The following is a 20,484-nucleotide window of genomic DNA, read 5'->3' as shown; positions in this document are numbered from 1 at the left end:
CACTCCAACGTCTGTTTATCACTCCTTCAGTTTGTTATGTTCCTCAAACTCTATCTGCTGTTGGGTTTACATTCCTCCGAGCATCACCCCGGTCACACTCCACCGATTCTGAAGGAATTTGGGATCTGGTTTGAATTTGATTCCTTTCTTTCTCTCTTTGTGGCTGTTCCCTGTTCAACCCTCTGCTCGTGCAGTGCTGCGTACGATGTGCCAGTTTGACCTCTGTGATGTCTGTGGTCACTCTCTTCTTCCTCAATTGCACACTCTCTCTGCCCTCTTCTCTCTCCGTGTGGGGAAGACGCCGATCCGTCAACACGTGTTCCACCTGTCTTCAAGCCTGCTGTGTCATTGACACAAGAGTTCTATCACAGACGGGCAAAAGAGGGCAAATTTAATTCATGTTGAGGGAATGTCACAGGACTAAGAGGATCACGGCTTTCCAGGAGCACGCTGTGTGTTTTCCAGTTCGTTCACATTCATGGAACGAGACGGTTGTTTATACTGAACGTCTCCACAGCAAACCCAAGCGTAGCAGATAGTCGGCTGCATCCGCTTGTCTCAATCTGTCACTTCAACATGTCATCACTAAAAAAGAAGCCGTTCTCTTAACTGCTCTTAATTGTGGTTCTGTTTAATGACATCTATTGCTTCTGTCCATCCTGGAGAGGGATCCTCCTCTGAAGGTTTCTTCACTTTTTTTCGATTTCTTGGTAGTTTTTCCTGATCCGATGTGAGGTCAAAGGTCAGGGATGTCGTATGTGTACAGATTGTAAAGCCCTCTGAGGCAAATTTGTCATTTGTGATATTGGGCTGTATAAAATAAACTGAATTGAACTTCCATCTACGGTCGTCAATCTTTCTTTGATGTTTCTTGGCACAGATAATGATCATGGACAAGCAAAGTGGAGGAAAGAGACGCGGTGATGGCCGAGCGTCGCCGGCAGAAGCGGCGGCGGTCGATGGAGAGGAGAGCCCCCGCTCTGCAGCAGAGGTGACCAGACTGAAGGAGATGATGACGCAACGGGACAATGAGATCAGTATCCTTCTGACGCGAAGCAGCTGATGGTTACCATTGATACGGTTCATATAGGTAACTTGACAAAAAAACATAAGTCTGTTATTGATCAGCGGGTGTATCACAAGGGAAGCGTGCTGCAGTCTGCACCCTCCCCCAGTGCATGTGGGGAATTTGCATTTCAAATTTTATAGAAAATATGGGGATAGATTTGCCAAAAACACATTGAGTACAGTCGGGTCTGAATGGCCGTCTGCGTCCAGCTGTTGATAGCCAAATCCTCTTGAGCACAACGGGTATTTACCCTGAAGTAAATCTCCCTCTGTTATTGCTCGGTTGGATTACAACGCACGAGTTATGAAACACAAGCAGCCTAACATTCATAACCGAGGGCCCCAAAAAACACACGCGGAATGTTGCTTTAATGTGTACGTTCCGATAGATCTACCGATTGCAGTTCATCCCGGTGACCGTTCATCATAGTTATGGTATTTGAACGTTGAATATGATATTTATAATAGCTTTATGGGATTATTCCCCCCCCCCCGACCCCTCTCGCTGCGGCTTGTCATTAGATCACGGTGCATTAGTCGGAAAATTGAGACGTCTGCTTGATTGTTTTGCCACAAAAACCTCAGGTCTCCAAAACAAATAGAATATTATCATGCAGATATTTCACCGCAGTATTTCTTGGACCGGTAGTGTGTAATGTGAAATCTTTTTCGGGTTTTGACATGATGCAAACGTAATTGCGAGTGTTTCAAAGCACATATTTTGGCCAGTAATGCACACGCGCCACCGATCATATTCTGTATTTTATGACGTTTTTATACACAAAGCTGCAGTAGGCTAAACTGTGAATCCCTCACTCAGCAGGGGGGGGGGGGGGGGGGCTGTCTACTGTAACACTATGGTCCGGGTCGACCGACCATTCATGGGGGACATCTTTTCCTGACAGAGTCCTCATAACTGACGAGAGTCAGACCATTTCTACAACTTCAGCTTGCATCCGCTAGCTAATCACCATGCTTTCCATGCCCCTAGAGGCCCCCCACCCCCTACCCCTCCCCCAACCCCCGCTCTGTTAAAACCGTTCCTGGGAGCCAAAAGGTTCCCGTTGCTGAAGGCTCCCTATTCCCAGAATGAGGCAGAGTCCTCGCAGGGTTAATTATGCCAATTTCCCCTGTAAAACAAAAAGATTGTCTCTCCACCCGCTGGCCCTGCTGCGTGTTTCCATGCACGGTATAGACTCTGCATGGTGAGTGGGGCACCTGGTAGCGCTTAGTCCACTCCGCGAGAGTTACGACACACCCACCCGCCAACATGATGACAGAGCAACAGGGGGAGAGCCAACAAACACTGCCGACTTTAAAGAGCAACGTTGCATTTGTGTGTGAAAGTTCCAGGTAGGAATTGCCCACATTTTCACTGTGGTAAAATGTCGCTGTACAGTCGAGTGAAATGTGTCTTAAAACTACACCTGTCTACCGATTCACTTTTCTCCCGCCAAGGCTTGAAAAAAAGCCTTTCTGGAAACCTTTCCGCGTGATGCCGCTGTATGAATACGTCCTTCTAGTCGGTGCATTACTGCAGTAACTCAGAGGGCAGTCGGTACCCAGTTTGGAGAAGTCGACAGGAGTACAGAGCAAAGTTCTGCTGAGGACGTCACGGCAGCTCGGATCTGTCAGTCACCCAGTAACACTAACTAACTACTCCTTCGCATCGAAAGGAGTCAACTGAGGTGGTTCGAGCATCTGATTCGGATGCCTCCTGGACGCCTCCCGTTAGAGGCTTTCAAGGCACGTCCAACCGGGAGGAGACCCTGGGGAAGACCCAGGACCCTGGAGGGAATATATCTCTGGGCTGGCCTGGGAACGCCTCAGGATCCCCAGAATGAGCTGGAAAATGTTGCAGGTGAGAGGGAAGTCTGAGTCGGCCTGCTGGGTCTGCTGCCCCTGCGGATGAAAATGGATGGACGGATGGATACTCAGAAAGCTAAAGCGGTGAAAATATTCTCACTAAATTCTCGTCCACTGACACCTCCGATGAAAGACGAAGCCGTTATCTAAGCTCTCTTCAAAGCCATCGGTCTTGCAGAACACAGGAGTATAAACACGGTACGAACCCATTCAGTTAATTACAAACTTGGCACGACAAACATTGACTCAGCGAGTGCTAGCGACCACATTATATTACCTTATTGATTAGGTTACTGTGGCAACCTAAGTCACTGCTTTCTGTTCATGGCAGAGAAGATCTTTTCCATTTGAAAACCCTAGAAAAGAGAAAAGATGGACATGCCATTTAAAAGACCAGTGTGTCTGATCCACTGAAAGAAGAGGGAGTGGGTCCTCTCTGGGGAGTCCGTCATGTTGGTTGCACAGCAAAGATGGGACATACCAACACTGGCTCTGGAGAGGGCCTCATAGGCTTTAAGGTTACCTGAAGACCGCCAACGTTCTCCAACACACGTGGAAAGGGCTGAGGGTAATAATGAGCTGGTTGCAATCTGAAACCTCACTTACTAGCTACCACTGAATCCTACACACTGCTCCTTCAAGAGTCTGTCATCCAACAGCATCCCATTCACGAGATGTTTTTATTCAACATGTTGTGAAAATAACGTAGTTAGTTTAATATCTACATTCATTAAACAGGTTGATATTTTGCAGCAATCTCTGACCTCTTGGTCTCTGGAGTCCGCTGGTCTGAATATTATCTTCTGGCTCTGACAATGTTTTCGAGTAAAGGGTGAATGGTAATACTCACAGCTCTCAGATTACTTTTTGTTTTATGTTCTCTTGGCTCACATGTATCCAATAGGGGTTTGGCTAATACTAAATGAATGGCAAAAGTAATAAGGCACAGGAGTGTGTTTACTGCATTGGCACTGGTCTGCTGGATAGTTGTAGCAGCTCTAGCTATTGTTCAGTATGATTTCTTTCATCCAGACACTACTGCTCCAAATTCCACTCAATCAGAAGTAATACCGTTCAATTTATTGTTCAAAGCAACTAAGCATGCAAAAAAAAAAAGGAAAATAAGCTGCCTTTGGGCCTCATGGCTGCAAGTAGTTTATGAACTGGGATGGAGATGTTTTGGCTCCTTATTTTTAGCCCCACAAGTAGCGCGGCTCTCGGGACTTTGGTCAGCCGGTGAAATCTGTGGACGTCCGCTTGACGGATTGGCACAGACATTTCCTCCCAGACAATGCATCCTCGGGACTTCGTGTCCCCCCGACTTCACATCCACCGCCACCAGCAGGTTGATGTTTTCAAGTGCAAAAAAAAGATAGTAGAGATAGCAGGGATAAGAACGCTGCTTTATAATTGCTCTTTAATGCTCAACGTGTGTATGTAATCATTATTACTCGCTGTCATTTAATTGTGCAAACAGAATTTAAAGTTGTCAAACAGAGATGCAGCTGCCAGCTGTTTTAGCACATATGCAAATGAGCGCTGATTGAATGAAATGCCTTCGATCAGTCTCTTTGCAGATTGTTAATGTTTCCCCCCGTCGTGGATTAAACTGATTATAGCTGATTGTATTTGAATGATTTGAATAGAAGAGAACAGGATACTGCTTAAGTTGTAAATCTCCTCACCACTCAGTGCTCTGTTGACGCAGGAGTTTAAATCGGCGTTGGCAGGTCGTTGGTGTCGTTTGGACCACTGGCTTCAGTCTAGTGGGTTCTAGTGGTTCACGTTGTATTACTCACTGACACTGTGATCTGTTTTATGTTCCAGCAATCACAGTGATTTGTCTTGGACGTGGTATTGCGCATACCCATTTGAAGGCTTTACGAAAGCCAGATTTAGATGTGTTCTCTCACCTGTTCTTTTCACATGTCCTGTGTTCTGTAAGCACCGTGCTGACGCTCACCAGAGGTCACCGGTTACAGGTCAGCCCGGAGAGAGGTTGGACCAGTCAAACAAACACACAGGACTTTCACCCAGGAGACCGCTGTTTGTGTCCCGTGTGAAATAAAATGTCAACATTGACTTATTTCACCGAGGTACGCAACAAGCATACTTATTTGAACCCAAACCACGACCCAATCAAGTAGTTCTGCTCCTGGCACTTTTTTTTTCTAATATTGAAGTGAACCTACGTTGGAAGTTTATTTTGAAAAGACACAACGGTTGTACCGAGGGGACAGTGACACTAGAGCGTCGTAGTTTAAGAATTGGGTGCAATGATTATTTAAAGCTTCAAAGTGTATCGTGGATCTTTTAAAAGTGCAAGAAGAAGATATAATTGCTTCAATACGCTAATCGCGATCGAGCATTTTAAAAGATTTTTCATATGAAATCGGAGCAATTTGTGGCACCGAGCGAGATTTTGGCACTGCACCTTTTCTCATAGCTGCGGTCATTTTAAAGACATTTTTCTCTATTCCCTGGGATGTCTCTTTATTGGACAGCATAATGGAGAGCGACAGGGAAGATGAGAAGGAGCGATGGAATGCACATCGTGAGCGGAGTCCGACCACATTTCTAGTGCATGGCATGCGAAGCCGGCAATAGATCCAACGTGCAAACCCCTGAAATAAATGTTCAATCCATGCTAGAGGTCCACGGTGGTGTTCAGCAGAGATGAAGATATCAGACGCCAGAGATCTCAATAATGGGAAAACCTGGTGAACAACAGTCTGAATAATGACTTGTAAGAAACAATGACATAGGACCCACAGAAATGTCCATATTTCCCTGTAAAACTTGGCGTCGGTAGATCATTTGGAACAGCGTCAGGGTTTAGATCTTGGCCGTTTATAGAGGACTGCATGGTTCATTTCATTGGAAACTGCAATTGGAGACTCTGTTCCTTTGTGTTATTGTTCCCCCTGACATCCCCTTTGTATTGGCTGACAGGAGTATGAATTAACGTCTCCAGCCTCTTCTAAACTATGTCCGTTCATCATCCAAAATAATGATATTCTGACTCATTTCGGGTTTTTTTTCCTTCTTTGAACTTCCCAAAGTATCTGCTGACCACCACGGGGTTTTCAAGCCCGACCACAAGTAGAAGTCTGCTAATCTCATGATAGAAGAACGGACTAATGTGTTGTCTCTAAATTATGGGTTGTGATTAGGCCATCAAGCACACTTCCATTTATAGCGGAAAAACAGGCACACAGGGAGCTGAATGCATATTTTACGAGACTGTAATGTTTTAGTCATGTAGGTAATGTAAAGGAATACTTCTCTAAGTATAAGTTAAGCTTTTTACCTCCACCCCGGTGGGTGACGAGCTTTTATTTCTTGCTTTCTGTTGACGTTTTAAAAGCAATCTTGGCAACGTTCTGTAATATTAACGTCGTCATATATTTCTTCTTCTTTTTCTACCCCCCTCCCCCTCCCGATGCATTTATAGTTCACACAATTCCCTCCATCAGCGTTTCTCATTGCGGACTAAAATTGCCTCTGCGGGCACTGTCGCCTCCGTCTCCCCGTCGGTGGACTTCCTGTTCTACAGGCAGAGCGGCTCTGCGGTACAGTCGTGAAGCAGGCGTCGAGTTGACAATCAGATTTGAAGGTGCTAAACAAAACAAAAGTTTACGAGTCGAGCCGAGGGTAGAACAGCGCTGTCGAGCTGGAATCAAAGTCCAGGACATGGAACGGATGAAGGGATTACAGTAAATGGTCCTAACGCCTCACACGGAGGAGTGAATAGCGTCATGGCAACCCAAATGTGAACAGGATCGAAGCGGGTACTGTTGCATTCTCAGCCTCCTCGTTCCCCACTAATGTACTCTGTGTCACACACTCGCACCCAGACACACGGACGCAGCCTCATCAGTGGGAGAGGTCTTTGTAGAACCCTGGTCGTGTACCTGCCTCCTCCCTGGCGCCTCTCCACTGATCATGATCATCTGGCCGTATAGAGGTACGACACATCTCGACTTCCTCCCGCTGTACCAAAGTGAAGCCGATATACATCCTGGTTACCGGCCCTGCCATCTTGCATCGAATGACGTCATTTGGAGCCAGGATGTGTGTGCCGTAGTGATGGGGGAGGAGCCTGCAGCCGCGGTATCGAGATCCACGGCAATCATGAGCTGAGCAAAATACAGAAGAGTGAAACGAACCGAGCCAATTACATACCTCCCAAAACCTCTTTAAATCCTGTATGCAGAAACAGTTACGACACATAGGCACAAGGACATCTCTTAACAATGAATGAACACATCAAAATAGAAAATAGAATTTTCGAATTTCTATTTTGATCGCGGAGGGACACAACTAACCACCATATCGCTATGAATATTATACAATACATGGTCAAATTGACACCTGTTCTGTGTGATTTGTGTTATAGAAACGTAATCTGCGTGTCCGCTGACGCTGATAGGACGTCCCAGTCCGCTAACAAGGCGGAGTTTACAACCTATACGGCAGCCAGCCACCAGGGGGCGAGCACGATGTTGAAGTACAGCCCACGGGGTCAGACGCTGGGTGCTTGGCAGCACTACAGAGTCATTAAAAGCCCCCAATGAATCCAGCGGCTTTAGAAATCAGAATGTATGTGTATATTGTCGATTCATTCAATCAACTGTCGTCCTCATATCCTGAAATTATTCACTGTGTTGTTGCTTTTCTCATCAGTTGAAAGAGGTGCTACTTGAGTGAAAGGTCCAAAGGAAAGACGAGTAGAATCCTTGACTCTGTGCGACAGATATCCTCGTGAAGATGCTGAAGAAGGAGAAAAAAAGGGCCCAGGATGTCGCTGCTCAGCTCGCTCACATCCCCGATGGCCAGAGCCCGGCCTCCCCGAGGGCCCCGAGGCTGACGGCACCGCCACCGCCGAGGGAAGGAAGCACGGACGCCATCTCAGCTGACCACGAAGGACGAGCTACACAGTATGGGAAAAGAGGTACTTAAAGAGGCTTTCGTCTCTCTTTTTTATCTCCCGCTCTTCTTTACAAGGCAATTTTACAATCACTCAGACTCAGAATGGTCAAGATGTCTTAGAACACCCCCTTAAATAATATGAGAAACTTGCCTATTTTAAGCCGACCTCTCTTTATTTCATATGAAACTTAATCAAGTAGTTCTGTTCGTTTCACTTCACAGCATTAGCCGCGAGTCAGAATGCAGTTTAGCTGTTTGGGAACGTCATTTGAGTTAGTAGACGCTCTTCCTCAATGTCAGTTGTTCTCTCTGAGCCTGAGGACGAGGAGCTCTGACAGGTGATCTCCCTCCATAGGAATGTGGGCAGCTCTGTGGTTCCGCTGGTTTTTGTGTGTGCCCGCGGTGCATTGACGAAGCCTTGATTTCTGGAGTTCATGGTCTCCCTAGACGTGGTCTTACTGTCTAAACAATGTCATCAGTGGGATTGCATGCTTTGCGGATTTTCCCCTTCGGAGGTCATTCCCAGAGGCCCAGTGTGATCGCGACATCAGACAGCTCAGGATATCAAACCTGTAATTTAGAAATCTCGCCAAAGGGAAAGAATGAAACAGAATTCAACAGAAGCCGGTTTGTCTCGGTGAGCGGCGCCGTGGTCGTGGTCCTGAATGGAGGGTCATCCGTGTGTTGATGAGGTTTATCTCCACGCAGCCTTCTGAGGGTTGAGCTGTTCCTCCAAGATGGCCGACGCTTCAGATTCCTCCTCTTGGATTTTTTTTTTTTTTTAACACACAAACTTGGTTCAAATGGAGTGGCACGAGCCAATCAGGCTCCGAGATGGGCTCCCCCGGGCCGGCGGCAGCATATACATGTCTTTTTTCCCCGTTTGATTCTGGTTAAGCCTTAAGTGTGATGATGAACCTGAGCCCTCATAACGAGCTCGGCGGCGTGAGCCAGCAAACTCATCACGCGGAGGCCGCGCGCCCGTCTGCGCTAACCACGGCTCCCCTCGTCCTCCTCTCCTTCGCTGCCCGGTGCGGTAATGAGGCCAGCGCGGAGGTAATTGCAAACAGGGCCTCTGAAAGAAGAGCCCGTTAGAAAACAAACACGCGCCTGAAACCGGTCCAGTCCGAGTCGGTAAGCGAACGGGACAACGAGGAGCGCTGTGACGGATGGCTCCGAGGCCGCGGTTCATGCCGCTGATAAATGAGTTGCCATGTGTGCTGCAGTGGCTCAGAATGGGAGGCTGTCGAACGCGGAGCTGCCGTGATCATTTTGGGTCGTCCGGCCACAGGGTCGGTTTTCACCTGCCCCCGCAAGTCCTCCCTTTCCTCCCTCCGGGTTCACGGCACGGTGATGTTCTCCTCGGGTTATGTGTGTGTGGCTTCGGCTGCTTCGGCGCCGCAGAAGCTTCTAACGCTGTCCGTGTGTCTGCACGGGTACTGTAGCCTCGACAGACGACGGGGCCCCATCCACTCCTACAGAGAAGCAGGCCCCAGCGAGAGAGAGAGAGGAGAGAGAGGAGAGAGAGAGAGGGGAGAGAGAGGAAAGAGAGATGAGGAGAGAGAGATGAGAGAGAGAGGAGAGAGAGGGGGAGGATGAGAGAGGCGAGAGAGAGAGGAGAGAGAGGAGAGAGAGATGAGGAGAGAGAAAAGAGAGAGAAAGAGGAGAGAGAGAGACTCTTTTTGTTGTTGTTTTGTCTCACTCGTTGTTCTGAATTGCTGATCTGGGGTTATTTTTCCCCCTTTCTTTCTCGCCGTTTTGCATCTCTTTTTAGTCGATTTATGTTTCTTTATGTTTTATGTTTCTTTGTGTCCATCCTTTGAGTGACAGTTTGTGACTGAAGGCCTCTGAGAGTAATCCATCCATAATCTCAGTGTAGTGTGTTCACGGTCTGATGTTAAGGGTTGTTTTGTGTCATAGCCTACGAAAAAAAGAAAAGGAAGAAGTTTGACCTTGAGTACATATGCCCTCTAACAGCATGGGCCCAACTGTCTGTTTCATTGACACATCATGTGTTCAATCACAGATTGTGGTGAATTGTGTCCTTAAGGGGTCATCCGGGTAAGGGGTCATCTAGAATCCCCCCCCCCCCCCACCGACCCGGCCCCTGATAAGAATGGATGGATGGAGCGTCTGCTATATATACATATAATATATTCAGCGCTCAGCGCCTCTTGTCCCCGCGGTGTGTAATCTGTGGGGTGCTGATGTCGACTCAACCTCGGGAAGTGACGTGATGTGTTTGCTTGAGAGAGAAAAACACGCACAACTTTTCCAAGGTTTTCGTTCTTCAAAATGTGTGAGTTTATTCTCAGATCATTGTTTTCGTGAAACCGCTCATGTTGTTATTGTTTACCTACAATGGCCCTGGTAGAGTTGTGTAGGGATGATGCATTTCTGTAGGCCAACATACCACGTACACACATCCTGACTCACGGACCCGCAGAGGGAGAATCCCCCCAGTGAGTTCACACTGTCGCTGCTGTGAAGGCACAATGAGTCGGATTGTTTGCTGGTGGTTTGGGAACACAACATTCATGGGAACAACAATCCCAGAATCCCAGATTGAAAGTGATGACTGAGATTGAATTTGAGTCAAATTTAATTTGATTCTACTCACTGTGCCTTGTTTCTAATTGTTCTTCTGTCTCTTCAATTTTCCCTCCGACAATTTTTTAAAAACGTTTATGTCGGTGCTGCCTCGTAAAGAGGAGAGTGCTACTCCGGAAATGGAGTTTGTCTGTTCTTGAGAAAAAAATGAAATTTCTTCAGCTTTACTAATTTCCACATTGCATTGGGAGTCGTGAACTGATTGATGACATCACTCTCATACACAGACTAGACAGCGACTGAATCCGGTCCGTCCCCCCCCCCCCCACCTCAAGCAAACCCCAGAGCCTGCTCCTTGTTAGCTTGTTCCACGTCCACTCTTGATCATTCGTCTACTTTTCTCACACTTCATCACACTTCGGCCTCTTTCCGCTCCGCGTGCCGCCAGCGCAGCGGGGAGGGCTCCTGACGGACCAGAGAGGACAGCGCTCACACTTCTGACTTCATCCACGCGGTTTCAGGGATTTCTTAAAGCCCCGGTTATTAAGGCTCCAGTGTCCACGTTCAGGAGCCCGTGACATTGTTACATATGGAAATCCCATCGTTACCACAGAGCGGGCCAAATATTAGAAACACACAATTGACAGAGCAGTTTTAAACAGCGCACCGAGCTCCACATCTGGAGGGCCTATATTCCACGACCCACCCGGAGACTCATAACCAGAACTACAAGCGTGCATTAGGTCATTGTTCTTTATACTCTGTTAATTCAAAACGAATGCCCTACCCTCGACGGGTCACTGAATGCCCATGCGTGTTTAAATGTCGGGCTGTGGCGCCTCTATGGTTACGTTGGAGGGCAATTACTGTCCACTGAAGATTAACTGTGAATGTGATGATGATGACCTTTCCATGGAAACCATTCATGCTGATTGGATGGCGTACAATCCACTGTACCCTTTTCCATAATGCAGAATGTCCTTCTGTGCTGGACGCTCAGCTTTTGCCAGCATGGAATGAAACTTACACATCGGGGAGCTTCTCATGCCAACGCAGCGGCGACAGCCGTGGTCGGAGGTACGATGTTTTTGGGTCGTGAATGAACCGTTTGGATTTGTAGGGGTCAAAGGTCACTGTGACCATCACGTCCGTCTCGCTCTCGTAATATCTCGGGAACGCCTTCAGCGAATGTCTTCGTCCTTGACCCAAACACCCAGATTCAAGAAGGCACTGGTTAGAGTTTGGGCTTCAAAAGTTGAAAGGTCACTGTAACCTCACATGACAACGTCAAACAAATGTCTAAGAGGGTAAAATGATGAGGTGATATTTTGGGCGGACATAGATTGGTTGGCGGAGGCGTACAACCGAGGGTCTCCAACTGTTTCCATAGTCTTGTGAGTTGCTCACAGAACAGGATTTCTACCCCCCCCCCCCCCCCCCCGAATTGCAAAGTGGATTACTCCGAGATGCCTTTACTCGAGGTTCATTTACTGACTCCTTCCATGGGAACAGATCACAGATGCACAGTGACTTCTCCTCGTGCTCGTCAGATTGTTTTCTTCGTGTCAGAAGCTCTCTAATGGATGGACAAGGTGTTCCCGTTGTAACTCAGGCCTGTGTTTAAGCCTTCGGAGAGTCGGAGGCTTGTAGGAAGATTTTGGTCTTACTGTAAATCCTACATGCATGTAATGAGACGCTGATGGTTCCACCAGGCCCTCGACGCGTCGCTGTGATCCGAGAAGGAGCTCGAGACAGTAGCACACCTCGGGAAGAGGAACACCTTCGTCCACGCTCAGGAGGAACACGCAGCGTATCGTTGTTTGGCAGTCCAGTGTACGACTGTCTACGGACATATAATAGCCGGTTGTCAGACGGCTTTTCTTATGAACTGACGTCCATCTGGTATTTCCGTTCAAAAAATGTGATGAGACAGCAATAATAGTCACAACAACACATTTCTCCCCTGTAAAAGCTCTGTGGTTTTGTCAGCACTCAAAGCACGGAAAAGAGGAATCCGGAAAGTTGGCCCTGGGTCGGTGCGATCTCGTTACCCCACAAATGATGTTAGTCCAACATGATATGATGTCATATCACTCTTAGATATCTCTGGAATGTTTTTTTTCTTTCTCCAAGAGTCGACTGGAGTGCGTTTCCCTCAAGAAACCCCTGAACCGGGTTTGTTGAGCTTGGCTCTTGGAGCTCGCCGTACGACCGTGAGATGCCTGCTGGTTTCAATCAGGACTTTTCCAAAAATAAAGAAACAAAAAAATCCTGACTTTCCTGCAATTAATCTTGCATGAGTTACTGTCCTGTGTACGTTCTTTTGGTTAGAACAGCTCCGTCACAAAGATCCACACAATTTAACAAGGGGAGCTGAATTAGGAAATTGTTGCCAAGCGTTGGGTTTTTCCACTGTAATCTCGCTAAATAACGCCGGTGTGTATGTTTTCTATTACAATTTTTAGGTCATACTCAATCTGGTGCAGTCTTACACTCGGGGAAACATTTTTTGGTTTGTTGGAAAAGCAGACGTCGTTACTGTAAATTAGATTTGTTGGTTTGAGAGTGAGGGATGCTCGACCGAACGACTCTGAGTCGTTCACTTTGGGTCACCGCAAAAGCAACTTTGGGGTTTTTGGAGAACGTGAAACGTGACAAACGACAGCCTCAGACTGATTACACCACGCTGCTTGTAGCAGCTCTTAATAATCACCTGCCAACATGATTCAGTGTCCACGTATCAGTTCGGCCTCCTCGGGGAGCAGACTCGTCTTATTCACAGCAGGCGGTTGACTTTGGGATTGTGCGTGCTTGGCTGACAGGAATGGGTCGCTTCATGGAAATAGGCCATCATTACCTCCATGAGATGTTGTGTTTTCGGTTTCTTTTCTTTCATCCATCTGTTTCACGCGTTGGTTCACGCGTTCGTTACTTCGAGACTGGATTACTGCAACTCCTTATTATCAGGCTGCTCTAATAAGTCTCTTAGGTCCCTCCAGTTGATCCAGAATGCTGCAGCTCGTGTTCTCACTAAAACTAAGAAAAGAGATCACATCACTCCTGCACTAGCTGCTCTGCACTGACTCCCAGTAAAATCAAGAATCACTTTTAAAATTCTTCTCTTAACCTACAAAGCCTTGATTGGTGATGCTCCATCATATCTTAAGGAGCTTGTAGTACCATATTGCCCCACTAGAGAGCTGCGCTCACTAAATGCGGGACTACTTGTAGTTCCTAGAGTCTTAAAAAGTAGAATGGGAGCCAGAGCCTTTAGTTATCAAGCTCCTCTTTTATGGAACCAGCTTCCAATTTCAGTCTGGGAGGCAGACACAGTCACCTCGTTTAAGAGTAGACTGAAGACTTTCCTCTTAGACAGAGCTTATAGTTAGAGCTGAATCAGGTTCACCTGGTCCAGCCCCTTGATATGCTGCTATAGGCTTATAGCTGCTGGGGGACGTTTTAGGATGCACTGAGCACCTATCTCCTCTTTTTTCTCTCCTTAGGGATGAATTTTCATCTCCCAATCACACGTTACTAACTCTGCTTTCTCCCAGGAGTCCTTTTGACTTCTCGTCTCATGGGGTCATCGGACCCTATGAGACGGCATAGATCCTATCTGCCTGATGGATCATCGAGGTCTGGGTCGTGGAATTCCTGCTACCGACTCCGCCACTGCCCTGTTGAGACTCCGCCCACTCCTCCTCTCTACCTCCATCTGCCTGATGGATCGTGGAGGTCTCCATCGTGGAATATGCCTCCTACCAACTATTCATACACTCTGTCATATTCATTGAATGTATTTTAACTCTAAATCTGTCCTTCTGTACACATTACATCTATTGCATCTGTCCATCCTGGAGAGGGATCCTCCTCTGTTGCTCTCCTGAAGGTTTCTTCCCTTTTTCCCCCTGAAGGGTTGTTTGGGAGTTTTTCCTGATCCGATGTGAGGTTTTGGGGCAGGGATGTCTATGTGTACAGATTGTAAAGCACTCCGAGACAAATTTGTGAAATTGGGCTATACAAATAAACTGAATTGAATTGAATTGAATAGTTTGTCAGCTGGGTTCCGGAAAAACTACCGGCCCGATTTGATTACATTTTTCAATGTTTTAATAAAATTGAAAGTAGGCATCAATTAGACATTTACAGATGTCTTTCAGACAATCCACATAGCATGTGCAGATTTTTAGATGATGCTCATTTTAGTGATACATATTTATAGCAAGAAGTGTAAAGCATTGGATAACCAACAAAAAAAGAGACAGAATGAAACAAAAAACTAATAGAAAACAATGTATAACTAGGGAGTGATCTATTCTCTATTGTACATTCAATGATTTATAAAAATAAAATCAGGTCTATGAGGTGTTATGTACTGTATGTAACCTATTTTTACCAATATGCCAAAAACTGTTCCAGTATGTAGTTAACAGATGCCGTTATCTTCTCGCTGGGTTTTCATGACACTTGGTGGAAGGATATGCAGCGTATGGGCCAAAGAGGAACCCATTACATGCATGGCCTTTTTAGTTATTAATGCTATTCGTTACACATTTGCTTTTCTGCTGTGTTGTTTTTACACATTTGGCTGTGTCCTCTTTTCACCAGCCCCCTTTTCACACAATGAGAATGTTTTCATTCATTGGCAAATATTATTTTTAGTTTTCACACTCAAAAGATGTAAAACAAACCTCACTTTTAACTCAAAGAATGAAAAATATACATTTAAAGAAACTAAAACTAACTCTAGATATACTGTATACATTTTCCCCATTTGTCAATACATTAGTCACACTTACAGTATCAGTACTTTTATAAGACATCTTCCACACCTTCTTTAAAACCTAAAAACCTAAATTCTTGGATCACCAATCATTCTCGAAGGGCAGGAAATATAGTGCCCTCTGAGTCTGGGGCCTGATATACCTCCAGCACTTCACTTAAGACCCAGACTCTAAAGTTGAGAAGTTGTCCAATAAAATTGTCCTGGACATTTTCTTTGAGTCTCCACAGATCTCCTCCCAGTCCTGTGTACTCAGTGAGACGCCCTTCTCCCGGGCCTCTTCAGTGCGCACTGTATCGTCCTCGTCAAAGATCTTTAAATAGTTCACTGCCAGCAACAATATCAGAAATATCAAGTATATTTCTTGGTGAGCCAAAGACCTGTACTAATAAGTGTTTTAGTTGTAAATGTTGCCAGACTTTAGATCTGAGAATCTTGTCTGATGTCCCCTGGTGTGACCCGTTGTCTTTTGGTTTATTCCTTCAGAAAAAGGTATTTGAAGCAGATGCAAGACCCTTTAAGAACCTTGATCATTACTTAATATTACAAGCCTATAAACAAATAATAAACCATCAGCAAGATGTTTGATCCAACGTGATATAATTTCTTTACATGTGGCAAGTTGCCAAAGTACGGTGGGGGCCAATCCGCCGTGTAATGCTGACATGCTCAGACTACGCTGTTTATATTTGTGTTTATGTTCTCTTCAAACAGGCTAATAGGCCTTCAGCTGTGTGATAAGTGATAGTTGGGGGAGGTCAACCGTATCGGTGGCTTGCATCTGGCTGCCAGGCTGCAGTGGGGTGCCTGTGTGTGTGGGTCTGGTGTTCAAACCTACAAAGGCAGACGGGACACCTAACTTCCTTGAGTCACATGAAAAGCATGCAGTCTCGTTAGCAGGGTACCATGTCTGGTAGGTTTACGTTTTTAGGTTGGATCTGGTGTGAATGAACTGTAGCCGCAGATTCTCTGGATATCTGATGTCTTTGTGCTGGATGTTTTCCCCTCAGGTCCAGAGCTGTCTGTGGGGAAGCAAGAGGCCTTTGAGACCTTCATCAGGGACCATGAGGACCATCGGGCCATTGAGGACAACAAGGAGCTTCTCAAACAGAGGTCAGTGACCAGAAGCAGTTTGAATACATTCCCTTCCTTATGCTGCCTAACATTATTATGAATGTGCAGTGGTATTTTATTTTTAGATCAGTCAATGTCATTTTCATATGCATCAATACAACACTTGTACTGTTCAAGGGTACAACAACCTTGACCAGTACATTATTGACGATACGGTACTGCCTCTCGTACCTTATTGCTTATCATAAAAATGTACGAGTGCTCATAACTGTAATCCCACAATTGCTTTAAAGAGATTACAATGGATTATGAGTTAGTTTATAATGCGTTTCAGACATGAACATTAAAGTAACAGTAAGAGCTGTTCATGAAACATTACACTGCTGTGATTTGGCCATTGAGAATAATTTGTAAAAACTAAAATGAACGTGTTGATTCAGAGACAATTAAACCTCAGTGAGCGGCTGCTTGATGTGAGGGGCATGCCAAAAGAGATATGACGCATGTTATATGCAATGCTTTACGACTAATACGCTCATAATTACTTTATCACATTCAATTCTTATGATTTGTTTTGCTGCATTCTTCTGTAACAGGTCAGCCGAGGCCAGAAGAACTGGGGAGAAACTGAACGAAGCCAGAAACCGAATGAGTAGGTTGTCTCCAGAAGTCACATTACATTTAGGACTTGTGAAAACATTGAACATCGTACATTTCCTCATTAGCTTCGTCCAAAATGGCAAACTATACGAGGCTTACGGCGCACACCCTAAAAAAAGCGGCAGGCATTTCTGGGTAACGAACAGATCTCCGTTCCCCCGGAGCGGAGAAATGTCTCTCGGCACATTCCTGAACGTTTCCAGAACCCTAACCCCCCCCCCCCCACCACCACCACCCACCCCTTACTGTAATCTCCCAAACTGTGCCGCCCTTTACTAGCCGAGCTCCGGCTGTTTCATGACGACTCCGGTATAGCACCCCCCTGTGTTCTTCTCGGCAGCATCTTTAACAGGCTGAAGCTGGCGTAAACCCCAGCTTCAGCCAAGGCTCTGTAGATGTCGAGTAATATAATTTTTTATTCAAGTACAATTACACACCTGTCTTACTCTCTTGGTGACGTAGCATTGTAGGTGTGGTTGTATTTGGTCATATAAATGGCTTGCCGGGTGATGCATTAAAGTTATGATGAATTAGGGTAGATGTGGCTTTTGTTTTCCCGTCCCGAAGGCCCGATACCGCTCACCTTAACCATAACCCATGCTGGCGACCTCCTTAAATTTATTGTGTATTCTGTGTGTACTGTTCAACAAACTGCGAGGCCTGGCCCGGCACCAACGGCAACACCCCTCGCAGCTCCTAGCACATCGCCGCGATAACGATAACATCATAAAAGCATGTATATTTTGTCTCGGCCGAGTGAAGAGTGGTTTCTAGACGTCCCGGATTGGACGGGTCCAAAAGCGATAGACGGTGAGGACAAAATCAGATCACTATCGGGGTAGCTGGAAGAAGAGAGGGGATTAAGGGAAGAGACGCTCGTGGACAGGATGGTAATCGTCCTGGTTTGGAATGATTTATACTTACATTTGACATGTTTTTTCTTAAAGTTTTTTTTACTACTCACACAAATGTGTGATATTAGGCGACATGAATAAATATATTGTTTTTATATATTTATTTAGATTTTGCAAATTAACAAGACAGGACTTTAAGGATACAATACAAAGGGAAAGGAGAAATAAAAGTGTAAAAAACAGACACAAAATAATTTGAAAAATCACAGCAAATAACACATTCTCACGTCACCATTCTGACTTCAGGGCATCTTTAAGGTTACATCATCAAATCAAGTCAGCATCAGCACCAGTGTTTTTAATCGGGCAGGGCAAAGTCCAGCCCAGAAGGGTCCACCATGTTTAAGACCGGTTTCCATATTTTGACAAATCCCTTGACATCGTCATGGAGGGTGAACTTCCAAAATCTCCTTGAACCAAACATCCGTAGAAGAGGTACCTTTAGAAATCCAGAATTTCAAGTAAGAACAGTAAATGCAGTGCGTTCCTTCAACCCCTCAAAAATTTGTCTTTTTCTTGCTTCGTGGATTCTTTAATAGGTTTTAAAAAATGAAATATAACGGCCTCATCATAGTTAGACATGAGGTCGCAGTACAAATCTCTGAGCTCTGTATTGAAGTCACGCGTTCCGTCGCCGCTGCTTCTAATGCGTTTCAATGATTTCGCTGCACTTTTCTAGTCAAGTCACGACAGTTAAAAAAGTGATTTTTAGAGTTCAATCTGGTTTGCATTTAGTATCGCAAGCTACATTTATACATTTATGGTTTCCCCTGGACTGTGTGTGTCTGTGGCTCATTTCACATGCCATTGGAAACGGATAGGTTTGTCTGGCGTCACTGCTGCCTCAGATCACGCGTTCGGCTATTACCCCCATTCACGCCAGCGTCCACTTATCATCCTCGGAAATTAAAAAGATAATAATAATAATTCAGCATGCAGCATGTGCGGTGCTGACCGAGCCGTTTATCAGACGTGTCGAACAGCACGCGAAGACATCGTGTCGCACATCGACTCTTCCAATGTGTTCCGCAGACATCATCGCTGGGTGGGTGTAGTATTTAGAAATTGGATTTACTCAATGAATGTGTGTTTTTAAGATCGGATTTTACATTTGAATCCTTCAACTCATTCAAATTTGGAAAGATACCCAAAGAACATCTTGAGGCTGTCAGATATCATTACATCGTACGGCGCACGGGGCTGCATTCTTCCGAGATGAGAGACGCTGTTTATAGTGGAAGGTGTTTGCCTCTTGCTGGATGGAAAGTGGTACCATGATGTTTCGCTCAGTGGGCTTCCTTGCCATCTTGGAAGCCCTTCTCGGAAATGTTACACTACCTGCGTCTCATGGTTAATGTTGAACATGCAAACATTCCGCAGAATATAGACAAAAGCTTTGGGCTGCGCTTTTCCTGATGGATGTACCCAGCATGAGGGTCAGTAGCCGGGGGAGAGAGAAAGAAGCCCATGGAGACGTCAGTGTCCAAACATTACCCTGCTTTAAACAGTATTGCTCTTGGCCACTGCCAATGAGGCTGGAATCCAATCACACTGGAGGAGCATACGTTCCAAGCCTTTGGGTCCATATTTAAGGATCTATATTTATTTAGAGGGATCAATGATGGACATCTTCTACCTCGTGAAAGGTGTAGGGACGCTGGAGATGAGCCAACGCCTTTTAGATTTCTCTGCCAGATGTGTTGGGGGGTACTGCAGTACAGTCCGAGATGAAGCATCAGCTAACCGATCTGGGTATCCCACGTTCATGCTCTTCTTACCTTTGCTGAAGTGACACAAAGAATGTCCGATAGATTCTTAAGGAAGGTCTATTCGGAGCCTAAAGCGTGTGCCATTGCCAACAAGGTTGTTCCACCGAAGCACTTGAGAAAGAATGAAGCCGGACAAATGTGAGTTGAACCGTGTTTTAGCTGCTGATGATCAGCTGCTTGTATGTACTTGTTTTTGTATGTTTCCTTTTGTCTATGCAACTCTTGTGGCACGTAGTTTATTAGTCCAATTGTCTCGGTTTACTTTGAACTAATGCTCATTCTAAACTGGTAGGGAATCGATGACTGAGGAATTGCCTCCACGTGGCTCTCAACATGGCGACGGCCCTTACGCATGACTTCAGAGCGTTCATTCTTCGTATGGACTTGAGTCGACGCCCACACAGATATTGAGAAGCTTGATCGTATGAGCTTTAGATCTTGAGCACTCCTCGGTGGTGTGCGGCGTATCACGTTCAACCTCCAGGGCACGAAAACCACCAGATATTTATTGAGGCTTGTAGCTCGACACCGGTCCTTAAAGGCCTCCTGACGACGTGGGAGGAAAGCCTGCACGCTCTGGAGGAGGTTGTGGGTTGTGAAATATTTGATGGAATCTTTCTTGTCATTGAAGTTTCAGACATACTGTTGAAATCTTCCGACAGGATGTTCTGTGACAATAATCTGTCAAGTTTTACTCTTTGGTTAGCAGTTTATTCTCTCATCGTAGTTATAGAATATTATATACCTGCATTGGGAAGTTATCACCAAGTGTATCATGACCCTGACAGGGCCATAAGTATTTAGACTGTGACACTTTTTTTCTAATTTTGCCTATTTACGCGACTGCAATGGATTCAAAAGTGTAGAC

General features: G+C 45.7%; 1 protein-coding gene across 1 annotated transcript in view; it reads left to right on the top strand.

Moving 5' to 3' along the window:
* kif6 (kinesin family member 6) overlaps nt 1–20,484 on the top strand; it is a 66,588-nt gene that overhangs the window by 30,314 nt on the left and 15,790 nt on the right. The window contains exons 12-15 of the mRNA XM_056425790.1: nt 881–1,037; nt 7,691–7,888; nt 16,210–16,312; nt 16,870–16,925. Of these exons, the coding sequence (XP_056281765.1) occupies nt 881–1,037; nt 7,691–7,888; nt 16,210–16,312; nt 16,870–16,925 (514 nt within the window). The remainder of the gene's footprint in view (nt 1–880; nt 1,038–7,690; nt 7,889–16,209; nt 16,313–16,869; nt 16,926–20,484) is intronic.

Source organism: Pseudoliparis swirei, chromosome 11 (genome assembly GCF_029220125.1).
Source record: "Pseudoliparis swirei isolate HS2019 ecotype Mariana Trench chromosome 11, NWPU_hadal_v1, whole genome shotgun sequence".
Taxonomy (NCBI): domain Eukaryota; kingdom Metazoa; phylum Chordata; class Actinopteri; order Perciformes; family Liparidae; genus Pseudoliparis; species Pseudoliparis swirei.
The sequence above is the reverse complement of the archived record's forward strand: the minus strand, read 5'-3'. Positions and strand labels throughout refer to the sequence as shown.